Source organism: Pinus tabuliformis, chromosome Q (assembly GCF_031772625.1).
Source record: "Pinus tabuliformis cultivar Carrire ecotype Pingquan chromosome Q, CPIR1, whole genome shotgun sequence".
In the NCBI taxonomy this organism is placed as follows: Eukaryota; Viridiplantae; Streptophyta; class Pinopsida; order Pinales; family Pinaceae; genus Pinus; species Pinus tabuliformis.
Window position 1 is genome coordinate 246,306,094 of NC_142296.1, and position 27,468 is coordinate 246,333,561.

The 27,468-nt window shown below is 35.5% G+C and overlaps 1 protein-coding gene across 1 annotated transcript; it reads left to right on the forward strand.

Moving 5' to 3' along the window:
* Positions 1-4,721: 4,721 nt before the first annotated feature.
* Positions 4,722-7,616, forward strand: LOC149219108 (uncharacterized). The gene is made up of 6 exons (XM_089386705.1): positions 4,722-5,465; positions 6,433-6,516; positions 6,668-6,778; positions 7,023-7,119; positions 7,206-7,357; positions 7,476-7,616. Exons 1-6 carry the CDS (start codon positions 4,722-4,724, stop codon positions 7,614-7,616), a joined length of 1,329 nt encoding a protein of 442 aa, XP_089242831.1.
* The last annotated feature ends 19,852 nt before the right edge of the window (positions 7,617-27,468 follow it).

Here is a 27,468-nt window from a genome sequence, read left to right on the forward strand (position 1 = left end):
TCAGAGGGTCCAAGACTGGGAAATGGTGACAACGCAATTTCACTTAAACAGTTGTATCAGGAAATGGTGATAGGGCAGGTTTCTAATGTTGAAGGTGAGCAGGTAAAAATAAAATCCACTTTACAGTTTACTTTGACCTTTCAGTATCATAAAATGACTACATTTCCCATTTATGAAACATGACTAAAAACTTGAAAATGTGACTATAGGCTTGATGGACAAACAAAGTGTGCGTAGCGATTTTTCATTTAATAGAGAATGTGACAAAGCTTGGCAGAATTCGATCAGAATATAAAATAGTGAATACACAGGCAAGGCCACTAACTCCTAACTCTCACAACTCTAAGAATGAATTGTGCGCTGCTGAAAACCATGCGCAGCACTGCACGACCTTAGTAGCCTTTGCGCAACATTGCACAACCTTAGTAGCCTTTGCGCAACACAATGTCTAAATTTCTCTGCAACCCGCCTTCAATACATGACCAATTCTCAAATTCCCTGCATGAAGAACTAATTCATTCACCTATGATCAGAGATAATGAAAATGGCGGCCTTCTCTAATGATTTTGAAAATGATTCCAAATTTTGATGACACAATTGAACTTGATGTTTAATCATCTCTCCACATGAAAAACACATGAAAATCAATCATTTTGGAGTTTTGGGGCATAACAAAATCTAGGGAAATGATGTGGGTATGATGAATGACTTGTATATAATGGATATGGACAGGGATTAATCATCATACAAAATGATGTTTAGGCAAGGGAATTTTAGGCCTAGAAACTTATACTTGGGATAAAACGGGGGTCTAGGCCTAAAATAGAAAATAGGGATAATATGAATGTTTAGGAATAGAGGAATTTTAAGATAACAAGGGAATAAGGGGATAGGAAGGAGGGGAAAATATGATGTTTAAAGAGGGAAAATATTAGGATATTAATGACTATACTACTTTGACATCGTACCTTTAACTGTAGACACGTGATCAAGTAGACATCCTAACAAACTCTCAAAACCTTGACTCAACAGTCGTCATAACATCTCTCAATGCTTAGACACCCCTTCCCGTGATTGAACTTTAATGATCAAGGTGATGACGAGGCTCATAATGAAATTGCAGGCAGTAAAAGGTCAAACTTATGACAGTGAAAATGTTTATGAGTTTGACCCTTTGTATGACAGCAAAACTCATGAATTTTCGAAGACCTTTGACTAATAAGCTAACCTACTCTAACAGCATGTGAGGAGGAAAATCAAGGAAAATCATGGAAAATGAAGAAAATAGAGGTTTCATTAATAAAAAGGCTTTTAAGGATGAGTTGGTAACCTTTTGTTAGTTTAGGTTTGGAGCTCTCTCATTATTCTCTCTCTCTCTCTCTCTCACTCTTGGACTCTTAGAGTTTTCTTGGAGCACTCTAGCTTTGGAGCAAGGAAGGAAAAGCAAGCAAAGGGGAAGGAAGGAAAGCAAGGATCAAGGAAGGAAGAGCAGGATCAATCAGTTTCAGCAAGAATACTTGCAGGTAACATATTGCATGTGTGACTTCCTAGTTGGTTTTGACATGCATGGATTTGCATGTCGGTATATGGTTCTCTTGTTGTCGATGGCATGGTTTTGTCGGGTTATGATAATGGTTTTCGGCCTAGCCTTGCCTTTTTTGTATGCCATGGTGTGTTGGGATGTTTATCTCGGTTTTTAGCTTTAGAATTGTCAGATGGATTTCGAAATTTGAGGTGGAGGTGGTCTCAAGGTTCATTCCCAAAGGCCTAGGAATCCCATGACCGGTTTTGTCGGGATACATGGTAAAGGCTGAGGGAGGAGTCTTGGTTTAGGGCCTAGTTATCCGGTGTGGATTGCGATAAAGCCTGAGAGGTTGGTGTCTCGGTTTAGGGCCTAGATATCCGAGATTGGATTGCGGTAAAGCCTGAGAGACAAGGAGACGGAATATTCCTTAAGGATAGTGATGGATTCTGGATGGCATTCCAAGTTTGGTTTGATTTTGTGATCGGAGCACCGGTTTTGATGTGATCACGATTTGGTGAGGGTGGAGATGGAGCACGGGGGTGACTGGCCGAAAGAAAGATTTGGTTCAACCATGTCTATGGTCGGGTGGTACGTGGAAGTCCTGAACTTGGTCGGATTTGCCTATGGTTAATAGAAGCTAAGTTCTCTTTCTTTTTACTTGTTTATAATTGGATTTAATGATTTTTATCTCATTATTATTTCCATGGTTTTATGTTGGTTATAAGCATGATTATTTGACTAGTTCATGTCATGGTTACTTCATGTATTTACTTGTAATGGTTAAAATGATGGATGCAAGACCTAATTGATGTCATAACAGTTCAAGGGAGAAGGTGGTGATCCTTCTTGTCATGTTCCATAAGAGTTTTCATTCGTTCATGTTTTGTATTGTATCCCGGACCTGTAGATTACATTGATGCCAAGTGTTTGACAGAATGTCAGTCTCGATTGGGGATGGTCAAGCCTAGTCCTGTAGTTGATTTTTGGTTTATTAGTTTTGTCATCATGTGTTTAATGGATTCTAGAAGTTACAGCAAGTTATGGGCAGTGGCTAGAATTCTGGGTTAGAAAAGTGCCTTAAATTCCACGAATGTTGGCACAGGTTTGCTGGGAAAAGTCCCTAGACGCGGGTATGCAGCTTTGTGGGAGCATCCAAAGGTCAAGATATATAAAAAGTCAATGGGACCCAGGGGCAGGACGCCTGAGTGGCTGGGTTGCCTCCTGGGAGTGTTTTTGTTGATGTGGAAGGTATGGTTGATGTGTTTTCGTCAATTTTATTTCCTTAAGGTCACCAAGGAGGTTGAATCCTATCATAGTAGCCTTTTGTCACATGTTTACCCCGGTTGGTTAGTTACTTGGGTAGTTGCGGGAGGAGGGTGGTTACAGATAGTATTTCCTATAGGTATTAGAGATTTCTTTTTATATTATCAATATTCTTATTGCGGAAAACATTTTCACACAACTTTAAAGTTAATTCTCATTACAAATATCTATATTAAGAGTTCTTCTTCCACTTTACCATAATGCATGGGTGTGAGATAAAAGACACTTAAGCTATTTATTTAAAATGAATTAAAAAAATATATCAAACATAAATAACATTATAAATCTTATAAAATATAAATATAAAAGTGTTTCTCTTGCATACATATAAGTTTTTCTTTTAAATATATTTTAAAAGACATCATTTTTATTATAAACTATCTTACCATTCTTATATATGTGTGTGTCCATAGGGTAAACATAAACATTATTATTATTTTCAACATTTTTAATCCCACACATATAACACTAAATCAAAATATGTTACAAAATGAAATGTTTTCCTAAAATAAAATTACTATTATTATAAACTATTTTACCTCACATACACATATAACTACTATTATTATAAACTATTTTACCTCACATACACATATAACACCAAATTAAAACATACCATAAAATGAAATGTTGTCATAAAATAAACATTACTATTATTATAAACCCTTTTATCCAAAACCACACATAACATCAAATTAAAACATTCCACAAAATAAAATATTATTATCACACCAAATTAATACATGCCAAAAAAAAAAAATTATTTAAAACAAACATTATTATTATAAACTATTTTATTCTTCACACATATAACATCAAATTAAGACATGCTACAAAATGAAATGTTATCCTAAACATTACTATTATCATAAACTATTTTACTCTCACACATAACATCAAATTAAGGACATACAACAAAATAAAACATTAGGTTAAAATAAACATTACTATTATTATAAAACTAATTTACCCCCACATATACATATAACTCTAAATTAAGACATGCAATCAAATGTTATCCTAAAACAAACTTTATGTTATTATAAACTATTTTGTCCACCCCACACACATAATAACACCCCATTAAAACATGTCACAAAATGAAATGTTTTACTTTAACTGTAGTCTAAAGGTTATGTTTTTTTGCTCTGAAAGTTATGGAAATTCCGGTTATATTTTTAAAAAATCTGGCAGGGATTTTTGTAAATTCAATTAAAAATTGTCAAACTTCATAATTTTAGGTGCCATAGAATTCCCGTTATATTTTTAAAAAATCTGGCAGGGATTTTTGTAAATTCAATTAAAAATTGTCAAACTTCATAATTTTAGGTGCCATAGAAGATTTTGATGGTGCTGAATCTATTTCCACCTTCAAAAACATGATTCAAACACTGCCTTTACAAAAAATTTTGAATTTTTTCGCCCAAATTTCAACCACTTTTAATCGTCCAAACCATTCCTCCACATCTATAAACTATTTGTCCACCCTAAACATATAACACCCCATTAAAACATACCCCAAAATGAAATGTTTTACTTTATCTACAACATTTAGCCAATTAAAACACGCCAAAACTAAACGTTCCGAGTGCCTAAGGCCCCGTGCATTTTGGCCACTTAACAGTCGGCCCGGCGGTTCCTAAAATTAACCTATATAACCACCACCACCTCGGTTCTAAAATTTGTGAAGCGAAGCCATTGATGTTCAACTCCAAAGAAACCAACGAACTGAAGATTACGAAAAAGCAAGTTTGCATGCATACGTGCTATAGAATATCTGCCGCACTTCTCAGTCCATAGTTCAACCAAATCGCCTGTTAACACAGACGAACTGTAATCCATTCGAGCAAAACCTGTAGCAGGGAATACAGCCATGCCCGCAGAAAGAGAAGAGTCGCCTAATATATTGCAGGAAAGAAGAAATAAGATGAAGGGCAGTAGATTCGCACGACGTCGTGGCCGAGGGATCGAATCCCATAATATACCTATCCCTGCAGGCGATTCGTATACTTCGTATAACAATCAGTTTTCCGGTCAATGGCAATCCGAGGCACCCGCGGGGGCACCGGGAGTTCCAGTTCGTCCAGAATATAACGCTTTTGGACCCTATCCGGGGAACGGACCGCCAATGAATTCGAACGGACCATTAGGGATTCCCTGGCATCCCACCAATGTGGTGCCCTTTCCGGCTCCAGACCATCGGAATATGGTGAAACCAGGTGCAGATATAACCCTCCCACAGAGTGGAGCGCATTCTCGATATGGGAGCGGTCCCACGAGGGCCGAGCAGAACGATTACTCGCAGCACTTTGTTGACACGGGAGCCCGTCCGCAGAACTTTATTAGAAACCCAGATATGTCGGTGGTGGCAGATGAGTACCCTTATCTGAAGGAGCTCATGAAGATTAAGGACGAGCTCAATGCGCAGCGATCGTTCAATCCTGTGTACTTGAAATGTGATTTGCGTGAGACGGTGCTTTCTCCAGAGCTGTTCGGCACTAAATTCGATGCGATTCTCATAGATCCGCCCATGGAGGAGTATGTTCGCAGAGCTCCAGGCGTTCTTAATCCCGAGGATTACTGGACTTGGGAAGAAATCCAGAGCCTTCGAATCCAGGTAAGGAAAATTTTATTTAGATCGTAGGTTTTGGAATTTTTTATAATATTTTGGAAAGATAGGATTGATAAATTGATAGGTTGTCTTTTCAATTTTTAAAATATAAATGAAATTTCTATTCTAACCATTATGGTACGAGCTTTTGTACATTGTGTGAAAATTTATCAAAATTTAGTTGTCAAACTAACAGTGAAGGCAATTATCTCTGGTTACTAACTCTGGCTGCTAACGGCTAATGTAAGTCGACTCAACACTTCTATTCAAGGAAAACTAGGCCACCTAGAATAATCGGCTCACCTATTTCCTTATGTCCCTATGCAGGTTGACTCATCACTATTATTCAAGGAAAACGAGGCTACCTAGAATAACCTGCCAGTAGTGAGAGCCACCATCTCTAGCTACTAACTGCTAACGCAGGTTGATTCATCACCCTTATTCAAGGAAAATCAGGCCACCTAGAATAACCCCAGTGTGCCTTTCACTCCTACCATATGCCTCTGACTCACCATTTTTCAAAGAAAACCAAGCCACCTAGAATAACCAGCTTGTGGTTTTCAAACCTGCCAAATGCCTCTAGGTTTTGGGTGGATAACCTGTTTCCTTATCTCCAAGAAAGACGAAGCCAGTGCCATGTTGTGAGTTTTTTAATTTTTGAATTAAATTAATGTAATATTAACTGATAAAATAGAAACCATAAAAAGATTGTGATAGTCTGACCCATATTTAAGTTTATTCTCATTTCCAAAAACATTTGCTCCACCTCCAACTTCTTTGACTTGTCCAGTAAGCAAAACTATAATAAAAATCAGATAAACCATATTTGTAGACGTTGATCATCATTTTGTTAAAAAATAAAATAACCAAAAAAAGATAAGATGAAAAAAACAATAATTTTTTTTATTTAAATATGATTTTTTTGGAGGGACAATTGGTAGCTGTTCTTACATCGTATAATTTTGGCTTTCAGGATATTGCAGATAATCATTCCTTTGTTTTTCTATGGGTTGGCTCTGCCGAAGGTCTAGAAGAGGGACGTCTTTGTTTCAAGAAGGTAATAACTGGATAGCTAATAATTATTCATTGTCTCAAATTATTATTTTTTTAACTTCAGTTTATAGTTAGATAGTTCATAAAAGTATGCAGTCAGATATTTTGTTATGGAATTTCACAGATTAGATTTTTTTGTTCTTGACTTGATACAGTGGGGTTTTAGAAGAGTTGAAGATATTTGTTGGATTAAAACAAACCATGAAAACAGTGTTGCTTCAGAGGCTGTTATAAATGACCGAGAAGCTTTATTCAAGCGCACTAAAGTAAGATTTTTATTTTTATTTTGAGTATATTTATTTCATCCGTAAATCTTTGTTGGGATTTGAAACATCGACAAAATTTATTGTTTTCTAAAAATCTAAAATGTTTCTACTCATTCGTTATCCTCAAAATAAATCCGGGTTGAAATTTGAAAAATCTATAAAAACTTCTTTTCTAACAATGTTTGACAACCCATAGCCAAAAAAATTCTTGTGAATAATATTACTCCATAAAATGTGAATGCAGGAGCACTGTTTGATGGGTATCAAGAACAATACCCCACCACATCTTATGCATCCCAACATTGATGTAGACATAATTATAACTGAAGAACCTCCCTTTGGTATGTATTTTTATCATCAAATCTCTTAGTTGGTTTCTCTTTGCTTTAATGAATGAAACCAATCAAATTGTCTGTAATTTTACCAGGATCAACCCAGAAGCCTGAGTATCTTTATCGTATAATTGAACATCTGGTTCAAGGTCGAAGAAGAATTGAAATTTTCGGTGAAGATCATAATATTCAACCTGGCTGGCTTACCATAGGGAATGGGCTTACTTCTTCCAATTTCAATAAGGAGGTATATATAGGCTAAGTTTACATTTTCTTTTGCATGTTACAAATTTTTCTGAAATATCATGTATATGAATGAAATGCTTACTAACTTTAACTGCTTCTGTTCTGTGATTTATATGCAGTCTTATGTAAAGAATTTTGTAGATGCAGAAGGAAAAGTTTGGGATGGACGTTATGGTCCTCCACCTCTTAATTCCCCTCAACTTCTTGGCACCACAGAAAGGATTGAAGAACTTCGTCCTAAAAGTCCTTCAGCCACATAACCAGGGAGATGTATCCAGAACAATTAACCAATGAAGTTTCTTTTAATTTTGTACGTAATTTTATAAACCAATGAAGTTTGAGATGGAGGACTTAACCTGATTTAATTTGATTTAATTTGTTTATGGTAGAGATATGGTAAAGTTTAACATTTATAAGATTAATAATTACAATTATAATTAGTTACTAATTAAAAATGTTTAGATTTATTTTAATTTTAGTTTTATTAAGTTATGAGAGGTATCAAAGATGCAAATCTTTATTAATTTAAAAAGAGATTTGATCCTTTTGATGTGGAATTAAGAGGGGTACAGGTTGGCTATATTCAATTTAATAAAATTAACAAATTTGATTTAGTCTAAATTCATCTTAATTCTGGATTCCACCTAGATATAAATATATTTCATTTTATTTATTTTTATTTGACCAAGTCAAAATGTTTACATGATATTATAACATCTCTTTAGCAGTGGTTGGTTTATATTTTTTATTTTTTATTTGACAAAGTCAAAATGTTTTTATCATAACAGGGTATTACAACATTTCTTCTAGAAAGCACAATTATATTTTATTCATAATAACATTTGAAAATATTAATAAAATATATTAAATATCATGATAATACATTTTGTATTTTAATATATTAAAAATCTATATATATATATATATATATATATATATATATATAGATAGATATATATATAAGTTATTTCTTAATTGTTTTAATATCAAATAATAATAGTAGTTTATTTCAATTTTGCTTGTAAACAATTTTTTGGTATTCATTATTAATGAATTGAAGTTCAGTTTTCATTGTAGCTTTGTGTTTCTTTTTAAATCTATATTTCATTTGGTTCCTGCATAAATCTGGATCAATAGTATTAGAGTGGTCTTCTCTTTCTTTGTTTTTCTGTGCATGTCCAAGGTGGATGCCGATGAAGATGCTTCGCTTGTTGATACTTGCTGAAGCATTTGGGAAAAATTATCCATCTTCTCGTTCCTTTATTGCTTGAGGGCTTCTTTGAACAATTTTTTTGAAAGGATTTCCTCTTCCCTCGTCTTTCTTTTCTTTTACCATGGGAGTCCGTCCATGGTTAGTGAGGTTGGTCCTTCAAAGGTTAAACAATTAAGTCTCAACCTCATTGGGGAAGTGGTGTGAGTTCCACAAGAGCCCCTCTCACAACACAAGTGAGTGTCACACTGGCCAAGCTAAAGGCTTCAGAGTCAGATGCATGTTCCAAGTCTAAGTCAGAACCTAACTAGGGGAATGACAAAGGGAATAATATTATTGATGTGGAGCCCAGTGCCATCGTTGTTACCACCAAGTTTTATAAGATTGAGCTTGAAGATCCATAGGAAGGGGATTGTCCCTTCCACTCACAGATGTGGGTGAAGGGGTCTCCATTGCAATTCATTATCAACTGTGTGAGCCAAAAGAACATCATCTCAACAAAGGTTGTTGAGAGGTTGGGCCTACTGAGCACACCACACCAACCCCTCCATATGACGGCCCATGTTAATCTGGTGAAATCTATATAAAGTGATGGGGTGTACCTCGATTGTCATACAGAGGGGTGGTCCACTATACTAGGTATATTATATATTATAGATATTTATATTAGGTATATTTATAAAATGTTTTATTTGAAAAATAAAAAATATATAAATAGTATTAAATATAACAAACAATAAAATAAAATAAAATAAATAAATAATTGTATTTTTCTGAAGAAAAAAAAAAAAAAATATATATATATATATATATATATAAAATAATTCACTCAAATCATTAAATTATTTAGTTATTATTACAATATCATCGCTTATCAATGGCACATGCTCAAAGAACTATAACTCATTTAATTAATCAATTTAATTACAAGGGAAAAAGGACATAACAACTTTCGAGAAAAATCACAAGCTTTGACTTGTGCATACTATTAAGAATATTCCATGGAGGTTAAATCCATACCATCAACCTAATCATTATTGATAATAAAATTTCCCCGAGGAAAGTGTCTAGGAGTAGGCATTCCCCCCTCACCTTAATATGTTGTCATCTCACACAAAAGGGGATTGTGGCTCTCACTATACTTGGTCCATTGCATGTTCTCCTACCACTTCGGCAAAAATTTAGCACAAGGTTAATTGTTATTTGAATATTGCAAGCCACATAGGGAGGTATATGAGGACTCAGTGGGAGAATTTTACCATATTAGAAAAGTTGGAGGAAATATTAACAATATAGACTATAAGTTGACCATTCTAGCCAGGAGATTAGCCAACATCTCCTTATCCTCGGTTGAGGGTAGTGACCAACCAACGTGGATCTCGGGAGATTCTTCCCAATAGTTTTTATGACTCACTAGTTTTTGCTAGTAGTACTAGTAGTCTTTTTTGTCTTCTCACTTCGATATATGACAAGGTCTAGCAGAGCCAATTTGTTTTTATATGTTTTTATCTACAAGAGCCCCTTTGGGTAGACCAATAGCAAAAAATATTGTTTATATAATCCTCATTTGACCTAATGTAAAGTGCCTAACTTCAAAAAAAATAGTATTGATAATTAAATTAAAATTTTGGAAACCCTATTCCAAAATAGACACCCCTATCAAAAAATAATAAAAACATCTAATTATTATAAATAAATTCAAATAGCGAATTGGGAATAGGTATGAAACCCCTTTCCAATAATTATTTGTTTTGAAGCGTCATGTCAAGATTGGATATCAAATTATGATCAAGTCTATATTTTAGAAAAACTTATCTATGTGAGTGTTCAATTCTAATAGTTATGTTGTTGTTTTGAATCTTAAATGGAGCATAGTGTGGGATTTTTGTCAATTAGAATAGTGTGGGATTCTTTATGAGGGTAAACAATGATGTGAAGTACTGTCCTAGTTTTAACAATTTTGCAAGGGATGTTACGATCCCCTCCCCCTTAAACAAGCATCATCCTTGGTTAAAAAAATTCTGCAAAATTTCGTTGCTAATTTTCTGAATTAAAATTACTAGAGTATTTATGTTTTGTAGTTTTCAAATGTGATTTTACAACAGAAAAAGTTATTTGTAGAGTTAAAGAAATTGACAGGTATTAAATAGTTATAGAAAACTTAAAATTGAACCTAGTATTTAGAAACTAATATGGTATCAGAGCACTAGGAGCTCTAAAGAAAAGGAGATATGTAGCACAAATGTTATAACAACAAAGTTTATTCAACATATTTGTATTTTCAGCAAGGGTTTTGTGGTTAAAGTTTGATGTGAAAAAAATGAGCTCAAGTGCATTGATATTTGAAGAACGACTTGAAGGAGCATCTAATTTCAGCCCATGGAAGGATATGATAACGTTAATTCTCATGGAGAACAGCTTGTGGGAGTTTGTTGAGACCGATATCCACCCTCCTTTAGAAGCTACAACACATGCCACTCATAACTTGAAAGATATGAAGGAAATATACGTCATTTTGGATGTTGTGAAGCATTATGTGATCCCTCACATATCAAGGAAGAAGCTTGTTAGGTCCTTATAATAATGGTGTATCCCCCTTGTTTTTATTGTTAGTGTAGCCCCCTATTATTATTAATGTGCCCATGTAGCCCCCATATTGTAATTGTTGTGCCCCATAGAATCCCACTATTGTTATTGTTGTGCCCTTATATTATTATTGTTGTGTAGGCTCTGATTATATTGTGACCCCTTAAACTCATATATATACCAAGGAGGCCTTGTCATTTGTATCATCCAAGAATTGTTCATTTATGTGATGTACAGGAGGTTTCCCCCTCGAAGAGGCTAATTTTCCATTTGTTGATCTATCTCTACTATTTTCTGATTTGGTTGCATAACATTTGGTATTATAGCTTTGGATTCTAGGTTTCCACTGCTTCAAACAGGCCATCTTGGCATTTTTTCTATAACTTGTTTTCTATGAGGCTTTAGATGTTGAAATTTCTACCATGTAGAGCCAAAATCTTGGTGAGCGTGTAGAAATTTCAGATCTTGGTTTGCTAAGTTTTTGAGATATGGTCTGAAGAAGTTAGGGTTTCTACATGCTCCATAATTCAGTCTCAAATAGGGCCGAAGGCTAAAACAATGACAAATGGCATCCCGTACAAGTTCGCTCTACTGAACCAGCCCATAATCAGGTCTTTGTGGGAAATTTAGCATAACTTTATATTGAAGAATCCAATATTGGTATGACTTGTGGCATTGGAAAAAAGACTCAAAGGGATACCATGGGATAGAATTTTAGACCTTGGGAGTCCAAAAATACAAAGATACAAAAGTTTCAAGATCGAGCTCCTAAAAGCAAGAAAAATATGTGTATTTTCATTTTTATTTTTTATGCATAGCCTTTGTTTGAAAAATCATTTTGAAGTGATTCAAAGGGCATAGTGAAGCATAGATATTGTTGTTTGATTCCAAAATGCCTTGAAACAAAAAAAATTGGATACACCTAGTAAGTAACCAGAAAACTTTACTATGACGCATGAAGAAGAGGAAGAAATGCAACATGATATTTGAAAATTACAAGACCAACTGCAACAAATATCGCTCTTGCAAAGAAAAACCAAAAAAAATGGAAACAATGATGAATGTTAAGATGGATGGTTTAGAAGTAAAAATAAAAAGGGACATGGAAGGTTTGAAGGATGGTTTAAAATCATATGTGAAAGCAATGATGAATGTCAAGGTGGAAGGGTTGAAGGAAGGTTTGAAAAATTTCCTGCAAGAAAGGCTTCCTAGTGGTGACAAGGTAATCCATGAAAATTGTAATGAGGAAAAAAGGAATATGAATTATGATTTTAGAGACTCCAATGTTGGGTTTAAGACCCATCACATTCCAGAGATAGGTATGAGGAAGTTTGATGGCAAGAATTCGGTAACATGGATACTATAGATGGAGCAATTCTTTTATCTGCACAACGTGTCGCACACATAAAAGGTATGCATTGCATATTTATATTTAGAAAAAATCGTTTTGTGTGGAATCTATGCTTTGTTCTTGTAAATCAATTGTCATTTGGACAATATTTACGAAAGAATTGGTAGCACATTATGAGGATACAAAGAGAAATACCTTCTTTAGCCAATTGATAAATCTCAAACAAAAGGATTCAATGGCTGAGCATGTCATGTCAAAGTAAATTATTAGATCCATGGCTCCATCAATCAATGTAGAACAATCCTTTGTGCATCTTAAACCAAGCTTCAAGAGTCTGAGATTATTTTTCCAATTTTCAAGTGCAATTAATTTATCTCTTTCAAATAATCTGGACAACTATTTTGAAGCCATTCGTTGTCTTGATTTCCACGTTATAGTTGTGCAAATTAAATTTATTTTTCACTGATTGTTTGAAAGTGATTATTCAACATGGTTTGTTGAATCTGAAGAAAAAAACTTAGGTTCTTGTAAAATTCTTCTTGATTTAACTTTAATTTCTCATTCTTTTCAATGGAATCTTCTTTGAATTTTAGAATTTAATTAATTCTTTAAATCTCAAAGTTTTTTTGATAGTTGTTGAAGTAAGAGCGTTGTTTTTGGTTTAAATTCTCTTTCCAATAGAGATTTTTGTTGCTAAAACTTGGATTTCAATTCAATAATCTTATCCTTTTGTTGCCTTATTATTTGTCTCAAGTTTTTAACGCACCATTTATCAATTGTGACAAATGCCCCCATTGAATCTGCAATTTCCTCAAAAGAATCCTCTTCTTTATATTTGGAAGCATCTGATACTATTGCCTATTGACCACAGGATTCATATTTTTGTTTTGTTTTTCTTCTTTTAGATCTTTCTTTTATACTAGCCTTCCCTTTACTGCTGAAAAAAATAGTTATTAGGAGGCATATATTTTTTTTCAATGGGCTCTAATGAGTCAACATAGATAATATTAGAGGAAGTGATCCTGAGAAAAGAAGAGATAGGTGTTTTTTTATGTAATCCCTATACTTACAATATTGGTTTTCTCCTTAGCTTTATTTGTTTATGTTTCGTTTGGAGGAGTATTAATATATTGGCTAAGATTCTGTTGAAGTAAAAGACTTGTATGTTGACAGATATCTCTTTGAGGTTGATCTATTGTAGTTTCTTCCCTTTGTTGTTCTTGAATAGGAATAGTAGAAGTTTGTACCATGTCTTATCCTTGTATATTTTGGGCCTGTTCTCTCTGAGCTTTTTCAAATAAATCTCATTCAGCATATAGTTTGTCTTCAATAATTTTTTCATCTTGTAAATAAAATAAGTTTCTTAGCTAGTAGTTCCTCCATTAAAATTTGATCAACTAGATGTTCATTTACTTGAGTATGTCTTTTTTGAATACTTGCAAATTGTGAATGAGTTGTTGATGGTGAAATTGAAACTGTACTACTTACTTGTCTTTGACTTTGTAACTGGACATATGTCATGAAGTGTGCACCCAAGGATATTCTCCTTGTTCTTTGAAAGTCATAAAATAATTATTTTCTTCCTCACATATTGGTGGGTCCGACACATGTCAACAAAATGATATCAAATATTTATTTCCTATGAGAAGGATTACAACCATTGAAAGCATCAGATGTCTTAGCATCTTTTTCCCTCACAAAGCATAAACTTCTTGTTGGATTTGATGAGTCTCTTCATTTATCTTGCAATAACAAGAGTTAAATTGACTTTCATGCAGTGAGCTCTGACAATATATTCCATCCCATCTTTGGTAATATGTTACTTGTTCTCATGCTTGAAAAAGATTACCTACTTGTCATATAAATATGGGCTTTCCAAGGCTATGCCACAAAATTCAAGTGGGACAATATCTAAATCAGCCTCATCTTTCAACTTTGAAGCAATGACAAATTTGACCCTACATTTCTTGGTGACATTGAGTTTTGCATTGTCACACACACAACCAAGAGGATAGGGTTTCAGATGAGGTCTCATTTCCAAACCCAACTTCTTCACAATTGATTCTAAGATCAAATTAAATTAAGAATCCAGATCAAATTAAATTGAGAACCCAAATCAAACAATGTATATATTTTTGTGTGCTTAGATACAACTCTTATATGAAACAATTCACTTATGTTTCTTTCATCGTCGTGAGCTTTACTTTAAGAATGTGAACTAGCATGAAAGGGACCTTTACCTTGTACCCCAACCTTGTGATTTGCATCTCATCACCGGAATCGGAACCAAGGTCTTGTTGCGCTATAGAAACCATATTTTGCTTCCCTTTTCCACCAGACTTCTTAGGATTTAACTCTGGATGTACATTCCAGCATTTCTCATCATCATGCTTGTATTTCTTGCAATGAGTGCAAGAGGGGTTTCCTTCATCTTTCTTTTTTGTTGTTGTCTTATTGCCCTTTCCTTTTCCTTTGAACTTGTTTTGGGACTTGGATGGAAGCTTCTTTCGATGGCCTTCTTGTCCATGTTTTCCCATGTTTTCAAAATGAATTGCTTTCACACTAACTTCATCTAGATTAGTGGGATCAAATAACAACAATGAATGAAAAATATAATTGTGTAAAGTGCCAATGTATTTCATCAAAGTTTATGGTGAGTCTAAAGGAATATTCAATGCTAATTTTTTCTTCCTAAACTCTTATGTAGAACTTTGAACATTCTGACCTTTTCCCTGTCTCAACTTTATCCATTCCATCATTGATTATTACTTGCAACCCAATGGGTATAATTTCCCTCTTAATGTAGAAATAAACTCATACCATGATGAAAGGAGTTTACCACTATGCTTACTACCTTTCTGAAGTTTTCTCTCCCACCATACAAGAGTTGTGCCTTCTAGCTGAAGCGAAAGCCAACCGAATATTGCGTCATCCTATTCAATCTATTGTATATATTGGTAGACTTAGATCTATCTAATCCAATTCTTTAACTTCTCTACATTAGCTTCACCATTAAACATGGGAAAATCAAATTTCACATCTAACTTTAAAAATGGATTTTTAGAAGCATTTTTCTAATGAATATTTGAATGATGAGAACGAGGGGGAGAGGAAGAGCTTAGACTTGAAGATAGAGATTCAAGAGATTCTCCTCCACCTCCTTGGTGTACTGACACGTTATCATTTGTTGAGCTCCCTCTTTCTTGGCCTCTTTTTCCATTCTCCTTTTGTAATCTGCAAACAACTTTTCCACCTGATCTTCCATCTGGTAGAAGGCCTTCTGAAAAGCCTGCTCATTCTATTTTTTCATGTCATTATCCTCCATTTTCTTTATTCACGTTGTACATCCAATCTCGGGGTTAAAATACTTGAGTTTTCCTTCACCCTTTTTGAGTTGAGCCCTAGTAAGTATCCACACTCACAAGTCACATCAAAGAAGACCTATCTAATACCAACATGGTCAGAGATCCTTTATTTATTTATGTTAAACAAAATTGCTTAAAGAGCATGAAAATTCCATAAATGCAACATCCATGAAGAAGCAAAACAAAATGAAGACATTATAGACAATGCACTAATATTTGTTAACAAAGTTCATTCACAATGTGAGCTACGTCTTCGAACACAACTTCAAAGTGGAGAAGCCTATTTATTATCTTAGTAAAATAATAGCAAATACATGGAAATACCTTACTTCTGGAGATGACCCAAAAGTCCACTGCTCAAATCCCAATTCTGACTGCACCAATGGATTCCTTGTGAAAAATTGAGAAAAAATAGTATTGCTTCCTCTTTTAGGTATTTCACACTCCTTCTCTTCTCCTAAAATTGCAGATCGAACTTGATTATGTATATCCTCCAAACGAGTCAAGTAATTTCTTATTAATAGTGGTTTCTAGCTCCCTTTTGAGGTTGACTTGTCTTCTTTGAGGTCAACTTGGTGGAGAAGGCACGAATGACACTTTTGACACGAAAATGAATTTATTTCTTGTTTTACAAAGCCCAAGAAGGGTCTACTAAATAATGACAAGGACTGGGACTCATGACATAAACCATAGAAACCTACAACGGATGCTTAGACCTAAAAATAAAATAGTAAAGCATGAAACTCATGCCAATAAAAAAATCTTTTATAATAAAATTTATTTCTTTCTTTTGATAAATACATTACATAATGTCTCAAATACAATTATGAAGATCGACAATAGTTACATTCTTAAACACTCTAACTAAAGAGGTATTCATAATTACATAAGTACATGGATGAACTCAAAATGATATGTTTCTATGAAGAGCCACAACACACACAGTGCTACAAATTAGATACTTGACCAAGGTATCTAATCGGTTGGGACTAAGGTGTGTTTAAAACTTTAGCCACTATAGGTACCATCGGGATTCAACTCTAACACCAACCTAGGGATCTAGGTATTGTATCCAAGGTCAGAGCTCCATAAGACCAATGATACCCTCCCTACTTCGAGATCTAGACCTCATCACAGGCTGGCTAGAAGTCCTCCCGAGCATCTTGTCACTCTGATATGCTTCATCTCTCCCTATAAACTAAATCATATATATCCATCTTGTCAAAGCATGCTTCCAAGATGTTCAACCTACTTATGGAGAGATATACCTATATCATCACAACCCCAATTAGTTACAAACTTTTTTAAATATATACAAGTTAGCACAAATCTCTAGGGCCTTCAAATATTATGATGTTTCTTAGGTCATCATTATTAAACACATCTCATCTGAAGTTTCCTTCTTCGATTTCATTCTTTCTTCAATCTCTTTTCTTATAGTTGCCACAATATGTCCTCCCTCTTAATTGGGAGAAATATCATTTCTTTAACCAAGTTTCTTCTTTATAACAAGAACCTCTTTCTTCCATCCATGCAAGCTCTTTTATTTGTATCATCATATCATCATAGAAACTTCAATCTTTCAAATCTTTATTCCTTCATGAACATCATTCTTTCAATTCCCTCTTTCAATCATGCTCATCGTTATTATCAAGTTATCTTGAATTATGAGATAGGTAAATATTTTCAACAACAAGTACAACCAAGTACAAAAATACAGGAGCACGAAGTTAACTTTATTAAAATAGGGTATCATGTCATTATAATGTAAGCATCAAAACAATCAAGCTTTAAGATGTCCAAAACCTAAACATAGTTAAGTTCACAAACAAGAGTTACATCTTTTATATCCTAGACTTCCACAACTTTGCTACAGTTTTGTCACAAACCCTAGATTCCATCATCGAGACTTAAAGCCTTAGATATTAGCAACTAAATCAAGTTAGCAATCCGATCATAGAATTTTCAATATTATGCCCTAGAATTAAATGTTAAACTTTACTAGGGTTTTGTCACATACCCTAGATTTCATCAATAAAACTAAATCGTGTGTATCAACAATCAAGTTATCATTCTACCATTTCATATATAGGGTTTCATTATTATTTTCTTATATCAATCTCTTACTAAGGACATTATCATAAACCCTAGATACATACATCAAACTTCAAAATTAGATATACAACAATTTTGACCAGGCTAAGGTTTCAATTATGTGGAATCTCATACACCTAGGCTTTCCTCTTTCATTAACTATTACAAGAGTTTTACTCATAGACCCTAAAAATCTATGGTTTTATCTTATAACCTAGTCATTAGCAACAAACCCTAAAAGGTTAGGGTTCTATAACATCAACAAACCCTAATCGTCAATGGAGAATGATTCAATCATATGTTCCTAGACTTTTATTAACAAACCCTAAGTAGACTAGGGTTTTATTACTATAGACAACATGCCCTAAGCATCAAAAGGCTATGGTTTTGAAATGAACCCTAAAGGATATGGTTTCACAAAATGAACAAATGGAAAGAGATAGTATGAGAAGGGTAGATTCAATCTAGTGATTAATCACCCTAACAAGAATCTTTATGATTCAAAACCCTAGACACAAGAGAGTTAGTAATACAAAGCAAATTCCAAATGAAGAATAATCATACCTTCTTGTAAGAAGAAGATCTACAACAAATCAAACATACATTGAGTTGTTCTTTAACAAACCTTGTAGAGTTTTCCTTGGTTGTAAGCTTGTTTAATAATTTTCTTTTGATGTCTCCCTCTAAGTCTAGCCATAATCCTTATGTATGTCTACAACCTTTCCTACCAAGGAAAATATAAAGAATGAATTATAAGTATGCAATAAAAAGGGACCATAGTAGTACCGATGGACGCATCGTTGTATCTACCGTACTCCCTACTCTAGGATGACCTCCATTGATCTGGGATCAATGATACTGGTCTGGGACCAGTGGTAGGAGTTGTACCATACTATGATGCTGACTTAGGGTCGGTTGAGACTGGTCTGGGACCAGTGGTACATACTCCGAGACTGACTTCGTGTCAGTGCAGTACTGGTCTAGGACCAGTGAGAGTGGTACATACTATGACGCTGACTTCGGGTCAGTTGAGACTAGTCTGGGACCAGTGGTAGGAGTTGTACCATACTATGACACTGACATCGGGTCGGTTGAGACTGGTCTGGGACCAGTGGTACATACTCCAAGACTGACTTCGTGTCAGTGCAGTACTGGTCTGGGACCAATGAGAGTGGTACATACTATGATGTTGGCTTCGGGTCGGTCGATACTGGTCTAGGACCAGTGGTAGGAGTGGTACTTACTATGAAGTTGACTTCGGGTCGGCTGAGACTGGTCTAGGACCAGTGGTACGCACTCAGAGACTGACTTTGAGTCAATGGAGGATGATACTGGTCTAAGACCATTGGAGTTGTACTCACTATGACGCTGACTTCGGGTTGGTTGAGACTGGTCTGGGACCAGTGGTACATACTCTGAGACTGACTTTGAGTCAGTATGATACATCCTCGATCATTTCTTCTTCTTCATAATTCGGACAAAAGCGTAGCAGAACAAAACAATGCAAGAGCAAAGCAGAACAAAGCAAAACAGTACAGATCAGTGCAGGGCAGAGCAAGACAAAGCAGAACAGGCATAATAGAGCAGAGCAGGGCAAGGGTCAGGCTGTACAGGGCAGTGCATTTGATGGATGAATAGTAACGACCGATAGACAGATTGCAGATGAAGTTCTCCATGGTTGAGAGGGAGTGTTAAAATTGGAAACCAGGGCAAAACTTCATGTGGGTCATCTTATTCATGGCTAATAATATTTTTATTAGATTCCTCTCGTTGAGAGGTGTAGGATTGATATAAAGATCATCCGATTCCAATAAGTATTCATGGAGATATGAATTTATTTTGATTATGGAATTATTATCAAGCCGACCTACAACTCATGTAGGCTCAGAAGCCCAACAGTCGCATCTATTCACCCACCAATGTTTTGTATAAATATAAGAGGACTTTTCCTCATTTGGACTCACTCATCTCATCACATCTCTCTCTCTCTCTACTACGCATAAATGAGTCTCTTCTCTACTGCACTGAAATGGGTCTCTCTCTCACACATGTGAAGCCGGAAGCTGTTGAATTTGAAGTTGCAACTGCAGAAGTAAAGATTGTCTTGCGTGGCCTAGAATATCTCCTCTTTGGAACTGCGCTGTAGGTTCAACTGAACCTCCTCTGAAAGCCGCAACTTTTGGTGGTGGAATGAAGTCAATCTGATGAACGGTTTGCAAGATATCGATTGCCCTAGTTTGAAGCCAGAAACTGTTGAAACTGAAACTGCAACTGCAACTGCAGAAGTAAATATTGACCTGCGTGGCCTAGAAGATCTCCTCTTTGGAACTGCGTTGTAGGTTCATCTGAACCTCCTCTGAAAGCCACAATTTTTGGTGGTGGAATGAAGTCAATCCGACGAACGGTTTGCAAGATATCGTCTGCCCTAGTTTGATAATGAAGCCGCTAATGCTGATGTTGTTGATATAGGGTTTGCTACTGCTGATATGAATCAGATTTATTGTACTATTTCTCTCTGCCGAATTATTGAAGATAAAAGAAGATTTGATCAAAGGGTTTCCCCAGACATTGTGGGGTTTGTCCCTGGCTAGCCGCCACATCTTGTGTCTCTTGTCTTGGCTTGTTTTATGTCGATCTTTTAATGTTCTATCTGCACTTTACTTTATGTACGTGTGATTGCTAATATTTGGAATATAATAAGGAAAAGAAGTAAATTTTTATAAGCATAGAACATACCATAACTTAAAATCTACAATTAGATTCATGGCTAAGATATATATTTCCTTGTATTTTTCCTTTCCTGCATCATCTATAAGTTCCTTAACCTTTCCAACTACAAAATCCAATACTTTGTGCTAGGCGAGGATGAGATATATCCTCTTCTTCCATGCTCTATAGTTGGAGGCTCCTTCTAGTTTATTTCCTGACCTCATTAAGGTTGCCATAAAGTTTCTAGATGTAGATTCTTCCCTTTGATAAGCCTTCTTCTTATGATCTTGTCTTGAAACCTTTCCTTGATCCTTCCTTCTTTCAATAGATTTTCAAGCTGTATTTTTTCCTTCTTATCCTTCACCTTAGCTTTGATACCATGTTAAAAAAATCAAAAAGGCAGAAAGGCTCTCTTATGTTGACAATTACTTGTGATATTCTTGTATTCTTATTAAATTTATTTATCTTCTTCTTTTATCTTCTTCTCATCAAGCAATCATCAAATCAAAAGCATGAAGATCAATGACACCATATATAGGCACTTAGTCAGCGCTAAAACGACTATATAGGGGAAAACCTAGTCAAACTCTTCACTAGTAGATTCAAATTAAATTAAGACAATCCAAGACCTTAGACCGGACCAAAAAACCTTCCTCTCTCCACCAAGTCAGCCTTCCAAATTGATTAACCAAACTTCAATAGTCACTTCTAGTCAAACAAGTTCAACCCAAATAAAACTCAAAATTCAGCCCTCCAGCTTCTAGAATTTTGGCCCTACTCCAGACCTACAACTTTGGCCCTCCTATTTGCACGTGTGAGTCAAAAGAGAGAGAAAATGGTCTTCAAACTTCTTCGCTAGGGTTCTTTCTTCTTCACTAGGGTAATTGCTTCCTCTTTTAGGTATTTCACACTCCTCTTCTCCTGCAACTACATATCAAACTTGATTGTATGTAGCCTCCAAATGAGTTGAGTAGTTGCTTATTAATAGTGGTTTTTAGCTCCCTTTTGAGGCTGACTTGTCTTCTTTGAAGCCGACTTGGTGGAGGACGCACAAATGACACTTTTGATACAAAAATAAATTTCTTTCTTATTTTACAAAGCCCAAGAAGGGTCTATTAAATAATGACAAGGACTATGACTCATGGCATAAACCCTAGAAGCCTACAATGGAGGCTTAAACCTAAAAATAAAATAATAAAGCATGAAACCCATGCTAATAAATATTTTTTCTTTCATAATAAAATTTCTTTGTTTTCTTTCTTTTGAAAAATACATTACATCGTGAAACAATTATCAAGACCGACATTAGTTACATTCTTCAACAAATAAGGATCAAGAAGGAATGGATGGCTTCAACCATGGGGTGTCTCTTCATGTCTGGGCATGATCAAAGAAAGAAATCTCGGTTCCAAGCCTTTACAAGCAATTCAATATATCCCTCAATGATGGTTGTGACTGGATGGAGAGATCACAAGGGGTTTTCTTATAATTTTTCTCTGGCAGCGGTGTGTTTCGTCCATTTGGATGCACCAATTGTGTGCTACAGGGATGGCTTTTGAAAGTTCTTTGTTCTGTGTATAGGGACCTCTGGCCTATGCATATTCACGGGATTTGAATCAGCTAAAGAAGCAATCCACTATGGGTGATTTGGGTTTGGTGGATCTGCAAAGTCTCGTGTATATGAGTGATTTAACCTGGAATATCCATCGGTTTCCTCCCTCTAATCCGACCAATAGGAAGATGAAGGTGGTAGAGGAATCATTTTAGGTTTTTCTAAACAATATTAAGGGGAAAACCATCATTTTATGGATTAGGGGTTTGGATATGGTAGGAAACTTAAAACAATGCATCTAGAAAAGCTTTGGTATAGCTGCACATTATCAATGTTTGTTATCCCAAGGGAAATTACTACAAGATTCTATTAAGATGAAGGAATATGGCATTGCGCAGGACTCTACCATTATTTTAAATTTGAGGCTACGTGGTGGAGCTCAACGTTCCAAAAACCCAAGTGGATCAATGTCTTTTAAGGATGCAGTGCAAGGGAAGGCCCATAGATCTGATCATGTCCAAAACAACCCAGGACCATACATCATATATCAAATGGAAGAAGCATGAGACACGGAAGTTAACCTACAAAAGGTGAATTCTTTTTTTTATGTTCTTTAATCTAGGGTCGTTATATGCAAATTCAATGGTTTCTAATCAAAATAAAACACATTACACCAATGGGTTTTCTCCACTTTGACCCCTAATTATGATTTATATTTATGTCTGAAAGGATTTTTCATAGTTCAATTTGATACACGTAAATATCTAGATTTCATCCTAAATGAGGGACCATGGTTCTAGATAGAGCAAGGCTCTTCATTACCTCATGGTTCCCAGATTTTGATGCCATAAACATATTGGTCTCAACAATACCAGTATGGGTGAGACTACCCAATTTTCCTCTTCCTTTTTGGAAACACAAGGTCCTAGAGAATATTAGAAAATATCAAGGGGAAAATTCAAAAAGATGGACCTTGAAAGAATAGAAAAAAGGCATATTTACTTTCGCCAAAATTTGTGTAGAGATAGACCTAAGCAAAGGCTTACCTGATACTATCATACTAAAGCATAAAAACTTTCAGTGGACTCAAGTATTATATTATGAGAACACAGCATTCAGATGTTGAATTTGCTTTCAAACATGACACTTAAAAAACCCATGGCCGCAGGCAAAAAATAATCCAAAAAAAAAAAGAGGCCAACCCAAAAGTCAAGGTTGGTAGGTATCCAATCATCATCTTTCGGAAGAAAAAGAGGAAGAGACCATGGAGGATCATAGAAATGTGGATGCCCACGTCCAATAAGGAAATCATGTAGAAGGGGGTATTGTGACCCAGTCTGGAACCACAAGACACATTCAAAAGGGTACCGAATTAGCAATGACCCCAAGCATCAAAGCAGTAAGAAAAGGAATCACATAAAGAAAAGGGTATCATAGGTATCAAGAGAAACCACACATCTAAGGGATTTGATTATGAAAAATAATTCCATGTGCAGACAGTTGGAAATGAATTGACAGTGGTTCCAGTTGATCCCAACCCTGGGGGTTAGCGGAAAGTACAGAAAAAGAAAGGAAAAAAGAAGTTAGGGGATCTTTATGATACCTAGCTTCGGCATATTTTATGTAAATTTCATAGTTTTTATTTATTTTTGCACATAAGTCGTAAGGCTTATATGACCGAATGCTTTCAAGCATCTACATAATGTAATTATTCGTAGCTCTTAAGGGATAGCTCAATTGGTCGAGCCCTCGTTGCTTAGTACCTTGTGTATTGGGAGGTCACAAAGTCAAATCTTCTCGATGCCCTTGGGGTTAGGCTCAATATATTAGGCCACCTTTGATGGATATGTGTGGATTACTACTCTTGGACATATTAGCCACTCAGTGACCGCGAATATATATATATATATATATTTCGTATCCCAAAGGAATCCAACAACTCGCTTAACAAGTAGCTACTCGTAAACCTCTGGGGGTCTACGGTCTGTCTTCGTCTCCGTAAACCAGGTTACAACCAGGGGGATTTGAACCTTGGATCTCTTAATTTTCACGTATTTCACATTACTTCGATCACCAATTCAGCTGCCCCCGGGATTATATAAGTAAATATTTATTTATATACAAACAATGATAATATATTTATAATCATATAAAAATATATATTTTTTAAAGATTATATATATGTGGGAGAGAGATAGAGAAAAAATAAATGTATTTAAAAATAAATTCACATATAAAATATAAAAATAATAATTATTTTATTTTATTTTATTTTTTTCATTGGAAAAAGAAGCATAATTTTATTTATCAAAATAAAATTACATTTTGCATATCCTATAAAGCATTCCTGAGATAAATGTCTTTTGACATAAAGTTAGAGACAAAGGAAACATTTACAAAATTGATGAACATAAGTAGGAGAAACCATAGGACACAGACATTAGTTGGACTTTTTGCCCTTATTTTTTTGTACCTTGTGCCAAACATCTAGAGTTGGTTCTATATGAACCATTACCAAAGCATTTTCATCGATCACCTATGGAGATTCTTTATTAGAATCAGAGCTCACCGAAACATGGGCTCTTTTAGTGACCCATAACCATTTGAAGTTTGCATACTACCAAGGATAGGGTCTTGTTGTGTCTGTATAACTATTCATGTCAGTGACTAGGAGGCCTCTTTCGGCCGATATCTAGAATGGACCATATTATCTATATCTTGTGGGAGGATTCTCTTTGTTTTCTTCTTATTCCTCCTCAGAAAGGGATGGCCATGAAAATTTGCATCATTTTGGATGATTTGGCTACCTCATTTTCTTTTTCTTTTTCAAGTTGTTTTGCACAAGGTTAAATCTCACAGACCCAAACAAAATCTGGCATTTAACTTTTCAGCTAATATAAGGAATAAACAAGCAAGCTCACACACAAAAAATTTACACATGTACACAATTGTTTTTGTTTAATTGACCCTGGAAAAACCCACAAGGAGAAAACTAATCTTTAAGGAGGATTTTGTTTGCTTCTATAATAGCCCTGGTGAAAATTCCATGTAAAATATATAAATACCACGGATGATGGGACACGTATTCCAGTGAGAAAGACATCCTAGGGGGTGTTCATTTGGTTGTTTATGGCTAAGGAAATTGGCAAAGGCAATGGCTAAGGCATTAAAGAGGCAAAAAGGTATTTTGGCACATTTATTTATGAAAATAAGGGAAATTAGGAGAAAAATGAGGTGAAAGGTCACAGGTTGCATGCGAGGAGGAAAATGAAGGAAAATAATTGAAAATGAAGAAAATAGAGGCCTCATTCATAAAAAGGCTTCTAAGGATCAGTTGGCAAGCTTCTTCCTTTTAGTGTGAACCTTTTGTTAGTTCAGTTTTGGAGCTCTCTCATTATTCTCTCTCTCTCATACTCTTGGATACTTAGAGTTTTATTGGAGCACTCTTGGAGAGTGTGGAATACTTGGATTCTTGGAGCAAGAAGGAAAAAGGAAGAGAAGGAAAGTACAAGAGGGCATCGGCATCAACAGCTACATCAGGTTGCTTGTAGGTACCGAGTTGCATATATGATTTCTTCACTAGTTTTAGCATGCATGGCACATGCATGTGGTTTCTTGGTTATGATCTACCATTGGCATGGAGGGTGGTCGAGATTGACAATGGATTGCCTAGCCTTGCCATTTCCCGGATAGCCATGGTGATTGTGGATCTACTTTCATTGATTTGTTTTGGTTGGTTCTCATGTTCCTTAGCTTGGGTTGAGTTACTAGTCTTGGAAGCCTTGGTTGGACAAATGCTCTGGAAGCCCTGTAACAGCTTGGGTTGAGTTACTAGTCCTGGAAGCCCTGGTTGAACAAACGCTCTAAAAGCTCTGTAACAGCTTGGGTTGAGTTACTAGTCCTGGAAGCCCTGGTTGGACAAACACTCTGGAAGCCTTGGTTGGACAAATTCTCTGGAAGCCCTGTATAAGTTGTGGGTTGAGTTACTAGTTCTAAAAGCCTTAGTTGGATAAACGCTCTGGAAGCCTTGTATAAGTTGTGTGTTGAGTTACTAGTTCTGGAAGCCTTGGTTGGAAAAACACTCTGGAATCCCTGGAAGGCTTGGATGGAGACCAATCTGATGATGGTTTTTGGTGATGTCTCTGTGAGGTGGAATCATTGTTTGATGGGTTGAGTTCGGTGGGCTCTAGAAGCCCTAGATGAGTTTTGATTGATGTGTTCTATGAGATCCCACATTCATGCTTAGAATATGGCACGAGCGTGATTGGCTGAGGAGAGACTTGGCTCAACCAATCTATGGCTGGGTGGAACGTGGTAGTCCCATCACCGGTTGGTTCATTGCATTTATTAATGAAAAAATTCATTCCCTTAATAAATGTGCAAATGTATTGATGTATATATGGATTTTGATGGTTGATATGTTTATTGTATTTATGCTCCTATTATGTTGTTTATATGCACATTTACCCTGGAGAGTGTTATAGCTTCTTTAGAAAAAAATTGCGACAAAAATACAACAAGAATCCAACTTATCTCTTCCCTTGAAGAAGCATTTCAGAGGTTCACTTTACACTGAATTTTGTATAGATATTTTTCACCCATAGTCTACTCTCCTTCAGCTAGAATTTCGGCCTCTTTTTAGCTCCTTATCCTCAGGGAATATGACATTTGAACAATCAACATTTTTCTCCTAAAACGCAGACTCAAATAGTAGAAAATATGCACAAATGACATATGGTTCTCCTCTCCACACAACGAGCTGATAATACAGTCAAAAACTGACTTGAAAATCACATTGTTCAGGCCCGAAATACTTGTTATGCATGCTCAGGAAACTCAAATTTCATATGGGCTAACTGGAGGAGAAAATATGCTGGCCTAGGTTGAGTTTTAGCTTGATTTGGCTCATAAATGAACCTCGTCCTATGAGAAAACAATAGTTAGGGTTGCCTCCATAAATTTTGACCTCCTTTATTAGCTTAAACTCGACCTCCTTGAGGGATTTGATCTATTGTGGTGTGGTTGCCTTGTTCTCTGTTGTAGAATATTTCTCTCAAAGCTCCTTTCCTCCTTTTTGTGGCTAGCTCGAGCTCCTTCTTAGTTCTATCTACCTCCTATGCTCTCCTTGAGTTTCTCAATATGACCCATGAGAATAATAAAGAATAACCCTTTATTTTCCTTTTATCTCTTCATAAGGTGAGAAATCTAACCCTAGTGATCTAATGGTTGAGATTAAATCTCAGCT